This window comes from Uloborus diversus, chromosome 1 (assembly GCF_026930045.1).
Source record: "Uloborus diversus isolate 005 chromosome 1, Udiv.v.3.1, whole genome shotgun sequence".
NCBI lineage: Eukaryota > Metazoa > Arthropoda > Arachnida > Araneae > Uloboridae > Uloborus > Uloborus diversus.
The window spans coordinates 2,857,584-2,870,250 of record NC_072731.1 but is presented as its reverse complement, the minus strand read 5'-3'; the positions used below and the strand labels follow the sequence as shown (position 1 = coordinate 2,870,250).

Here is a 12,667-nt window from a genome sequence, read left to right as displayed (position 1 = left end):
TCAATTCAGATCGATGAAAATTGAGATGACGAGAAATAATAACTGGTGTTCAAAGTCACAGTTGAACAGTTACAAGTTAAAACTGAACATGAAATCATCAATGAATTCCTACACAGTACAAAGTACAAATGCGATAATAATCACGAGTGAAGTAATTTTACATTCCTTAAATTTATCGGGAAACAATGCAAGATTAGAATCATGTTTTATCAGAAAGAGTTCTTGTAAAAAAAAAAAGAAAACAAGTGAAGCATCTGAGATTTTTAAAAAATGTAATGAGGTAGTGAGAAGCAAAGGGATGCAAGTGGCAAAATTAAAAATTTGGAGATAACCAGTACAAATGGTAGGTGAACCCCTCCTCTGTCTTGCGGCAAGAGATAGTACTAGTAGCCCTGGTAGGTGCTGCTGTACAGCATGATTTAGAAAAAGAATTCAAGTAAGCCTACCTAGGACGTAATCTTTATACGCGTTTTACTCAAAACTTGAAACTGTCCACTTGCATCTCTTTGCTTCTCACTGCCTCACATGATTTAATCCCAATATGAAGGAAGAAGTTAACAAATTTGCAAAAGTGTATGTCGTTACTCCGCTTCTCCTTACCGCGTCATTTTACAAAAAAACATTGAAAGGGTCTTTTTTATTGCTGCTCTTACATTCGGTGGCCGCTGTAGTTAATAGTTACAGATAGCACGCTAGTGAAAAATGAATCAAGTTAAAGTTCTCCCAAATACGAAAATCGAATGTTCAAACTAAATTACTGTCAATATTATCCCTTCACTGCTAAAATATAAATAATTACTTCACTTACCTCACTAATATATTTGTATTCTCGACTTTGGTGATTGACGTATATGATGCCACCCATAACTGCTAAGAAAATGGCGTAAATGCAACTGTAAATAACAGTGAGATTGTGCCTGTGAAAAAAAAAATATCTAATTAATCTAGACTACATTTTGAAAAGATTCTATTCAAGGAAGAAATAAATTTCAAAATAGCTCTAAACACTAGTTGGAATAATATTAGCACATCTGCTGTAGGCAGGTAAACAGTAGGTACTGCACACTGTTAAAACTACAGGTTGCATTCGGCACCTTTCAGGGGTGAAACGCTTGTTCACCAGCGGCACCCAATACGGAGCCGAAATGGTAGCTCTAACTACGGTGAAAAACAGGCACCTTTTAAAAAATAGGCAGCCGGGGTGAAAAGAATGAACCTTCGGAGAGAGAAATGGCACCCTTACTGCAGATCCTCCCCCCTCCCCGTATTGTGTGCGTTTTTGAATACAGTTGTGTATTTTTTTTTTTAATAGTTTTGTTTTGAATCATGATAGTCTACGTTTTGCACATTTTTCACATTGCATGAATTCAGTACTGGAAATGATTAAAACTTGTAATTACAGCATTTGATCATATTTCAGAGTTTTCAACATAGTTAAGAAGTGCTCATTGCTTTAATGCATCTGATCGTGCTCTACATCAGTGTTTCTCAACCTCTTTTGACCTACGGGTTGGTAAAAGCTAATGAAAAACATTGCGGACCTGTGAATTTTCTATCTTTTTCTTAAAAATAAATAATAATAATTATAATAACTCTCGGGCCGTTAAAAACTTGTGAAAAAATTCTGCGTACTAATGAGTTTTTTTTTTTTTTACAAAGTAATATTAAAAATGAATAAAACAATAAATATCCACCCACTTTATTTGGTATCTAAGAGTTGTCACAAATATATTTAAAGTTGAAAACGAGCAATTATTTCAATAATCATAGTTAAGTTAATGATCATTTGTGAGAAATAACCGCACCGAAAGTAAAGTGTAGAGGTACTTATGGATTATTTACATGAAGAGCCAAAAATATTCTGGGATATTATAGTTACGGAAAAACAAAATCGTTTCTCAAACGTTCAAAATTTCAATCAAAATAACAATAAAATAAAATGCGCATGAAAATTTTCGACAGTTTAAAAACTTAAAGAAATTCCTAACGCTATCGGAATATTAACCGCCGACAGGAAATGATTCAAACACTTGAATGAAAAAGCAAAGAAAAAAAAAAAAAAGCCAGACGGAGAGAGATTTCTTTTTTATTTTTTTGAGCTTGCTGTTCTGTAGTAATCTACGAAGCACAAGAATCATTTTTATTTAGGTTCTCACTTGTTGATTATTGATATCTTTTTGCGGTTATTATTTTGGTGATTAAATGTTGCTTATAGAGTACGCAAGAAAATAATGATAGATATATTTAGTAGTGTTTTGAATGATGGAAATTTCACCACAGTAACGGTAAACTGAAACTAAACAACTAACGGTACTACGGTACCATAACGGACTAACGGTAACTGAAAAGCAGTAAACGTACTTTTAACTATGTTTGAAAGCCCTAAAAGCTACAAAGTGATCAAAAACTGTACTTACTTGTTATTTTAAAGAATTATCCTAGAAAAGTTGAGGTTTAATCCAGTAGCGTACTTCATTCAATGTGAAAGACATAGAAGCCACGCATAGATGCAACCTATCATTCGTCCGCCATATTGAAGTGGTTGAATGGTGAATGTATGCCGGAAGCGCATGCGCCAGCAAGTCATTTTGCTTGCTGTTTTGGCAGCCCTGTCTGCGATTGTCTGCTGTTTTCGCACCCCTGCTCTACTTCCTGGCCAGCATGGCACCCTTGGGCACCATGCTTTCATCTTAGGGGGAATATATTCACTCGTCTGGAACACCTGGTTATAACAGTGTTGAAATATTTGACTGACGACGTTTTCGAGCTCGCGTCATCATGATATATACAGGCTGTTTATACAGCTGTGGCTGCTTAAAGGGGAGCATTTTTGCTAAAAAAAAAAACAAGCATATGTAGCTTTAAGCCGAGTTCTGTCCCGAGAGGGACTAATAATCAGTAGTTTAGACCATTGCAAGTTACTTAATAATCCTAACGATCTAAGCTCTCCCAATGAAATGAAAATATTGCAAAATTTACCGTCTTATAATCATAATAACTAAGTCAATGGAAATTTGCTAAAACATGTAAAATAAAAAATTATTAAATAAAAACAAAAACCCGACTGAGTAAAAGCTAAAAAAAAAAGAAAAAGAAAAATGTATAAGCTCAGTAGTTTAGAACGTTACTAAGTACTACTGAATAACTACACCATTGAAATAGTTTTATAATCGATACACACACAAGACAAATCATAAATTCAAATGCAGATAGAAGGATCAACAGTCAGGGCGCATTCAAATTTTACGGGGTTCCTTAATGGATCAAAAATTAATGGGGCCAGACTGATGATCCCTTCTATTCTGCTTTGGAATTTATGATTTGTCTTATGTGTGTATCGATCATAAAACTATTTCAATAGTGTAGTTATTCTGGCCTTGTATTTTTTTTTCTTTTTAGCTTTTTTGGTTTTTACGCCGTCAGGTTTATTGCTTTTGTTTACAAATTACTTTTTACTACACTTTGAATTTAAAACGTATTTTGAGACGTATTTGAAATTAAAACGAATGAAATTATTACTTGATCATTTAATATATCATTATAACTCAAACCATCGAATAGTTAACTTGAAAAATAAGTCTAGTCACCATTAAAAATGAGTACCCGTTCAAGAAAGTCAAATGAAAGCTTAATTTTTCTAATGTGTAACCTTTCAAGCAATTTCTCTGTAAGCATAGGGAAAGGTGGCCCAAAGCAGGTAAGTTTTCGAAGAACGCTCGAAAATTGCAGTTTTAGGATTTTAATCGCAACAATTTCGGTTTTATTTCCTAGCAGGGTTTTTGAACTTCAAAATAAAAAGTGATTTTTGTATTATTTCAAATCCAATATTTATTTATCATCAAACTTAACAAACATGTGAAAAACCCGATTTGCCCTACCATTGAGCCCAAAGCGGGTAAGCTTAAATAATTGTGGTTTGGTACATTTTCCAATCAAATATGAAGTTATTAATAATTTATAAAATAGTTGACTACCTACCTGTCATTATATAAAAAATATAAAACAGTTTTACTTAATCCAATTTAAAGTCAGTACATTTGTTTATAAAACGTAAAGAACCGAGTTAAACTAATAGACTAATTAATTGTGTGTGCGATCCTAAAAAATAACTTTTTAAAGTTATACTTATTCTATTGAAAGAGAAAATCTAAGTCAGCACACGAGTCAAGAAATTTTGAATAAATATATGATTAAATTCTATACCCGCTTTGCCTAAAGGCACGTTTTTTATTTCAATAATTATAACCTTAAATTAATAATTAAAAAAACGGAATGACCATCGTAGTTTATAGGTGGATAGTGTCAGAATAAGTTAATATTATTGACAATAAAAAAATAAGCTGGTTTTTGACTAATCACAAGTTACAAAACTTCATTTTTTTTAAATGTATCATTTTTTTAAAATTTTAAGTCTGGTTGCGCCATGCCGCTTCACTGCTGCTTCGCAGGGACTGATGATAACTCGTGGTTGTTCGGGTAAACACGACATACGTAGTCATCGCCGCTAACATACCATGGGGGGGGGGGCATACGAAGACCTACCCACTTTGGGCCACCCTCCAATACTGAAAATTTTGGTGTATTCTTACGAAGAAATTGGTGAGACGTTACGCCATAGTTTCATTACCATGGTGCAACTTTCCACAAGCGATGTGTATCTTTACACCACTTATATCAGTGAAGTTACTCCAAAGTAGTGGAGGCAGCTAAGCTGCCACCGATTTCATGAAGTTTACACAATTTGTTTTTATAGAGTACGACTGTACCCCGCACCGCCCTTTTCTTTTAACTCAACATTTTAAGGAGTTCGTTAAAATGTTCAGAACAATAATTAGCTACGTAGGTACAACATTGAAATTGATTAAATGGCTAAATTTCATTCGCAGAATCAAAACATAATCATTGCTTGGCTGAAATTAGAAAAACGACGATTACTTTGTTTGTTGAAGTTGCAAACAAAAGCAGCAACTTCATATCCCAGAATCCATCCGGCTAAGTGCTGTAGATGCATGGGTACTTAACACCATTTACCGATTATAATTAAAAAATCCAATAATTGCTTTGTCTCACTGTACCCCGGTCTCCTCTATACTTATAAAACAAAAATACACAAAAATATTATTTAAAGTACTCCATCTGCATCTTTTCTTCACTGCCAGTATACAGCCTTTGCCGTCAAGCGCGTTTTACAGAGATGTAGGGCAAGTATTTCGTAAGAGAGTTTGAAAAAAAAAAAAAAAAAAATGCCAGGAAAAAGACATCACATTGAAAAGATTTCAAAAATACAGAAATAAAGATTTGATTATTTGGATGTGGTCAAAAGCTTTTATTTTGGTGTTTATTTATAAAACAATTGTATTCTAGAACATATTTTCCCAACCGGTGGTTTGCGAATCCCTGTGGGCTAGTGAGAAGTATAAAGGGGGTTCGCGAACATAATATTGTAATGGCGGAAATTTAACATGTTTGTTTGAGTTGAAGTCTAAAGTTCCAGCGTCTTTTGTTCATCATTCATTCAATTGTCTCTTGCAGATTCAATACTTTTTGGATTTAAAGGCAATAGCCGAGTTCATATATCAAATCTGCCCTTGCAACTTTTTCGACTCGCACTTGGGGGATCATTTTGGTGTAGAATTTTTAAAAAATTAGCCACATTTTTAGCTCTTTATCTCTAAACAACCTTCGAGTTTTTCAAAAAACCTGTTTTTTTTTCGATTTTAATTTTTTTCCATAGTAAAATTCAAAATAAATGAATGGTGTTTTTTCCTTATTCATAGGAATAAAATACATGAAAAAATATTACGGTCATAATTTTTAAACAAAAAGCCGATTTTTTGGCGACGGAAATAAAATTTAAATTTTGTTTTTCAATGCTAGGTTCGTAAGCTTCAGTTACATCTATGAATCGTAAACAACCCCATAATACTATAGTTTGAAGTACAAAAAGGGTTTTTAACGGAAAGTTTTAAGGAATTGGTATTAAAAAAAAAAAGCTGAAATCATCAAATTGAGCTTCCGATTTCAATATTCACACTCATTTTTAAAGGGATAGCGAGCATAATAATCATTATGTTAGATAATTTCGAGTTATGGCCAGCTTTAGGGCTTAAATGCCCGTCTAATGCCTGTGCGCCGTATGTTGAAAACAGATTTGTACTGGTTGGATGGTTGAGTACAGTGGAGGTTGAGGGACGCGTCCGCGTCTGGGTTTGAACCAAGAGCCGTTGTAATACTAACCCAGTGCTTTAACAACTGAGTCAAAAGGACAACAAGGCTCGGAGGCAACGTTGGGTTATGTGCTCTTTGACTTACGCCATTTCATTTTCCCCGCAAATTAGAAAAAAATAAAAATATTAATTTGAATTTTTTGCATCTTGAATTCAAATCATGTTTTTAGCAATCACTATTATGTGTGTGTATGAATGCGCGTGTGTGTTTGTGTACGTGTATGTATGCATGTGTGCACGTGTGTGTGTATGTATGCATGTGTGTGCATGTGTGTGCGTGTTGTGTATGCAGTGCTGTGTGTATACGCGCGTGTGTGTGTAGGCGTTCGTGTGTGTGTGTATGTAGGCATATGTCTTTGTGTCTGTGTGCAGACATGAGTGTGTGTATGTGTGTGCATGTGTTTGTGTGTGTGTATGTGTGTGTGTAGCTGTGTATGTATGCGCGTGTGTGTGTAGGACATGGATGCAACCTGGAGACGGCTCTCGCTATAGAAGCAGCACTGTGAGGAGCCGGTCAACCGTGATGGTGCAGATGGTGGTGGTGGGAAAATAAAATGAAAGGACGCCAAAAACAGTCAAATGAGAACAATAAGCAATCGTGATTGCTCAAAACCACACATACAGAAAAAAGCTTTAAAACTTTGAGAAATCATGACTACTCAATTCGTACATCAAAAATTAAATTAATGCCTACCTATATACTTGCAGGCCACCAACACTCCAACATTTGCAACTGAATATTCGGACGCGGATTGGGAAATCTTATAAACTTCTGGAATGGTATTAAATTCCGAAGATACAATTAAAAAAGAAAGTGACTGACTTGAAGAGACTGCGCTTTTCAATATGAACCAAAAGAATCTGAAAAGTTTACCCCGAAGTAAAAGTTCGACAAAGACTAAAGAAGAGCATGAAGCTAAATGCCAAAAAGAAATGCAGAAATAATTTAATGTATAGTTCTAGAAATAAATACTCCCCTAACTAAAAAAGACTGTTGCTGTGAACTTCATCTATCAAGTCAAATTCAACATCTGGGTCCAGCAAAGTTGCTGATGCGGAGGCCAGAACAACCAGTGATCATCCTTCACGATTGCGAAAGCTGAAACTAAAGTACATAGTCCACTCATCGAAATCAAAACGTTCCTCGATTGTAGGGAGAGAGAAGTTTCTTTTGCTTTCTGTATGTGTTCGTTTATCATGAGAAATTGAACCTAGGAGGATACTGACTGATTTTGACTAAAGGATTTAACTGAGTGATTTTGTTTTAAACAATTGCATCTCTGAAATGAGGGGTTTTGTTTTAAACAATTGCACCTCTGAAATGAGGGATTTTGTTTTAAACAACTGCACCTCTGAAATGAGGGGTTTTGTTTTAAACAATTGCACCTCTGAAATGAGGGATTTTGTTTTAAACAACTGCACCTCTGAAATGAGGGATTTTGTTTTAAACAACTGCACCTCTAAAATGAGGGATTTTGTTTTAAACAACTGCACCTCTGAAATGAGGGATTTTGTTTTAAACAATTGCACCTCTGAAATGAGAGATTTTGTTTTAAATAATTCCACCTCTGAAATGAGGGATTTTGTTTTAAACTATTGCACCTCTGAAATGAGGGATTTTGTTTTAAACTATTGCACCACTGAATTGAGAGATTTTGCTAAAAAAAATGCTTTGTTTCGAATATTCTAACTAAAATTGTGTTTGAAGATTTGATCAAAAATTAATAAATAAGTTTTGATTGTATTGTTTCTTGTTTTGGTCATTTTGTCTTTTCATTTTGTTCAATGAATTTTACTAACATTAGCGCCATTTTCATACGTATCTCTCAATGTGCTTTGTGAATAACCTGTCTCCAGCGACATTTTCCAATCCTTGTTTGTCACGAAATGGATTTTCAGAATAGGTGTGCACAAAGACGAACCGGCTCACTGGCACATCGGTAGGCGCCTCCTATGCGCTCTTGTGCCCTCAAACCAGTGCGTTTTTTTTTTTTTTTTGGCCCTAAAACTTGCGCGGCTTTGCTTTTTTTTTCCTTTCCTTTTGCTCCCTTGAACTTGTGCTGCTTGAGGGTTTTTTTTTTTTTTTGCACCTTTCTTTTTTGCGCTCTGAAACGTTTTTCCCCCGCCTTCAAACCTGTGCGACTTCATTTTTTTTTCTTTTTGCTTTTATTTGTACTGGAATACACGTTGTAGTGTTTTTTTTCCAATTTCTTAGTACAAAATTTTTCTGATTGCTTTTCATTTTCATGCATCTATTATTAAAAACAATTACGTTATTCTTTACATGATAATATTACCTATAAGTCATCCTGTACGCACATCCAGGCATATAAACAAAATTCATCAAATTCAGCGCGTAGATTGCAGCACTATGTTTTTGTGTTGCTCATGTGTTTTTCTATATGTACACGCAAACGAACGCAACAAAAACTTGTTGAACTAAAATTCAAGCATGATAAAAGTACAAATTTAGGTTCAAATTTAAATGGGAGAATTTTTTGAGAGAATTTTTTTTTGAGCAATCACGATTGCTTATTGTTCTCACTTGACTGTTTTTGGCGTTCTTTTGATTTTTCCCACCGCCACCCTCCGCACCATCACCGTCGACCAAAGAGTTCTATAATAGGGTAGAGACTGAATCTGGCAACAGTTCCATGTTCCAGTAAGGGGAAAAATTAGAGTGGCAGAATACAAAACATTGTATTGAGTTCGAGTCGACCAAGATTTTAAATCTGCTTTTCGCCTTTGTCAATGTTTTCAAAATGGGGAAATCTTGTTCATCATATGGTTGCACAAACAGAGCAACTGCACTCAATCAAAGTTTAAAAAATTTTCGATGAGTAATTAAAAAAAAAACTTTATTCATGCTTGTGTTAGTGTTTACAAAAATGAATAATTTTGCATTTGATAAAAATATATTTCAAACTATTATCGAACTCTATGATAACAGATGGCTTGTGAAATATGTGCAATTAACTTTTTATTGGTGATGTGATTTAGTAAATCTGTCCGAAGTTTACGCAAAGGCGACACAGTATTCTTGTTGGATACAACATACAGAAGTAATAAATAGTGCAAATAAATTTGTTTCATTTTATTAAAATTAGAGGATCATCTTACAGACCGTTGTTTTGTTAAAAATAAATGTGACATTGTAAATAAAAAATTATGCATAACAGTTTTTTTTATGAAGCTGAGTTGAGTGATTTAAATCAGTTGATTTAAAAAAAAATCATTAATTCACAAAAATCATGATTTTTAAAGATAAAATTTTTAAAAGTTTAAAAGGCTGAGTTTGATGGACATGAAGTTCAGAGTATTTTTTAAAGAAAAATAATGAACAAACAAGTATTAATTATAAGTAATCTTACTAAAAGAAACCAAAAAAAAAAATCATATTGTTATTAAATAAATTAAATTCAAACCGAAGAAAAATTTAAAAAAATCATAGTAGCAATTAACATTAAAAAAGAAAGAATTTGCGAAGTATATATATGTATTAAACGAGATTACCTTTCAATGAAATTAAAAATAATAAATTAAATTGGATATGTACCTATTAAGAGTTAAGCTTAGAGTGGTTCAAAAAAAAACTTTTTTTAGCTAGAGTCCGGGATACACCCCTTTTCTTTGGACTTACTAATAGTATTATGCTGCAAAAGTTTTAGTTTCATATTCAAGTTTTAAGAGGGTGGTCAATTTAACATTAGTCGTTGCATGGAAAATGTCAAATTTGGAAACATTTAATTTCCCCAGCTGTGTTTTTGTAAATGAATTTTTTTGCAATGTATATGCATATTACTTTTGTATATTATAATATATAGCATTGATTTTTCTGTTCAATGTAATTTTTAACGCCCCTCCCCATACTTACGATGTTTGGGAGAGAGAGTTGAGTACCCTCTTTCAGTTGAAATAAGAAGTCAAAATTCTTTCGGTATATTACTATCCACAAGTCTAAAAATATTGAGGAGTGTCCTGTTATCTAGGAGAAATTTTTTTTACATGTATTTTTGAACCACCCTAGTTAAGCTATTTACTTATTCACTAAAACATAAACATACAATTTTCCTTAACTTACAGTAAGTCAAAACAGTGAAAAAAAATATGCATGCGTTTTATAAGATAAGAATTCTAAAAAAACAGTCTTCTTTTCAGTCCTTGATGAGTTTTATTAAAGTATTTAAAATACAAGAAGCATATGGTTTCCTTTTTTCTTCATGCATTTTATTTCAGCTGTTTTTTTTTCAAAAAAAAAAAAAAAAAGGAAAATAATTCAATGTTCTATGCTATTTTTATTCTTTCTCAGTTTATGTAATTCCATATTATTTCCTTTTTTTTCTTAGAAAAAGTAAAGGTGTTATTTATTTAGATTGTTAAAAAATGTCTGGGAAATACACCCATATGGATATGGGACTTTATATTGTAGCAAGATTTTATCAAGCTCTGATGTGTAATTATTTTTTACTGATTTCTGAATTACTCAAATCTAGATTTTATGAATTTTTAACCATATATGGGAAAAGAATAATCTAATTTAACATCTAACTTGGACATTTTAACTTGTTAATATCAAATACCATATTTAAATAAATTTAAATTTCAAAAATTCTATTTAAATAAAGAAAATCCGATTTAAATAAAAAATCCAAGTTTATATATGTATATATATATATATATATATTTTTAAAAAAATTCTGATTTTTATCAACCCTATTATGAAGTAAGATCCAAAAATTTAAACACTATTTTATAATCCGTTTAATAAAATATGCAGATTTTTTGTTGTTCTTGAGTCCTGATTAAAAATTTCCCGATTTATGTGTTGAAAATCATTGTATTCTGTCAGTGCATTATGTTTTAACACATCATTCATTAAAACTTTTTATACAGTTTAACCTCAAATTATTCGACGAAAAAAACCAAAAGATTCCATCGTTATTTCCATTTGAAGTTGCATTTGATTTGAAAAAAAATATCAGTTATTTGACGCAGTAAAAAACATATATCTCGCCGCTTGAATTTCATTACGTTTCATAACGGAACTACCGTTTTTGCCACTCTAATCTCTCTCAAATCGGTCTCCGTGCTTGGTCATGGCGGCCAATGGAAGCAGTATACGAGTCGCTCCTCTACCCTATTACAGAACTCTTTGCCGTCGACGGGTTCCTCACGATGCTGCTCCTATAGGGAAAGCCGTCTGCAGGTTGCATCCATGTCCTACACACACGCGCATACATACACATACACACACGCATACATAGACACCCACACATACACACGCATACATAGACACCCATACATACACACACAAAAACATACACACACACATACATACAACTACCTACACATTCATGCCTGCACACAGACACAAACACATATGCCTACACACACATACACATACCCCCCCCCCCACAGACACAAACACACATGCCTACGCGTACATACACATAACCCGTATACACAAATACATACCCTCACACACAAACAGACACGCCCACACACACACACTCGTGAATGCGAAAAACATAATTTGAATTCAAGATGTCAAAATTCAAATTAATTTTTTTTTCACTTTGTGTGAAGAAATAAGAAGTAATAAGCACACCTCAATCTGTTACTCCGTTCTTGCTCAGTCATGCCTACTGTAGACTCAATCCCGTAGAGACTGTCGTCCAGATTTGGCGCAGGGCTCCGGAGCGCACTCAGATCCTTGGTTGAAGACGTCCCCCGGGCATGGACCAAGCCGTCCGAGAACCCTGAAATGCTTCTAGGTGGCGCGCGTTTAAATTCTCGCGGGGTACTCCTACTTCTCGGGGTACTCCGGCCACTCTCACTGACCATCGAAGGACTCGGGGGCACTTTACCCCTGTCGCCTGTGCCGAGGTAGGTGAGTCCAGTTCCGAGCTGGGGCAGTGAAAGGCACGACAGTCCTCTGTTGTTTTTGTTGTCCACTGTGTCGTCGTTGTCGCTGGAGCTGCTGCTGCCCTTGGAGTTGCAACTTGAACTTATTAGGGAAGAGATGCCGGATAAACGATTGTTCATCTGTAGATAGACGAAAAATATAAAACTATGCAATGTAAAACTAAGAATCAAGAAATTAATTGTAGTTTCTTTGAAATATTTATTACTGTTATTGGATGATTCACAGTACAGTAAAACCTGTAAAGTTGACCACCTTTGTAAGTTGACCGCTTTTGTCAGGAACCGAATTAGTCCTATCTTATATAATGAAGGAAAACCTCTGTAACTTGACCATCTCTCTATCTTGACCACTAATATACACCAGCTTTGGTTTGGAGTATTGTAAAAAACTCTTTGTGGGTTGACCACTAGGCAAAAGCATTAGATTGTACTAAAAGTTTCATCAGCTACGCCTCAAATAAGTAACCAGACATTTTAGAAAAACCAATGAATATTTATGTTTCCATCGAAAAATA

At 34.0% G+C, this 12,667-nt stretch overlaps 1 protein-coding gene across 1 annotated transcript in view; it reads right to left on the bottom strand.

The window, feature by feature from the left end:
- Window positions 1–11,953, bottom strand: part of LOC129234393 (proton channel OtopLc-like) — a 38,237-nt gene extending 26,284 nt beyond the window's left edge. The window contains exons 1-2 of the mRNA XM_054868389.1: window positions 11,836–11,953; window positions 809–917 (exon numbers count right to left, since the gene is read on the bottom strand). Of these exons, the coding sequence (XP_054724364.1) occupies window positions 809–917; window positions 11,836–11,867 (141 nt within the window). The 5' untranslated portion in view covers window positions 11,868–11,953. The remainder of the gene's footprint in view (window positions 1–808; window positions 918–11,835) is intronic.
- Window positions 11,954–12,667: the final 714 nt, after the last annotated feature.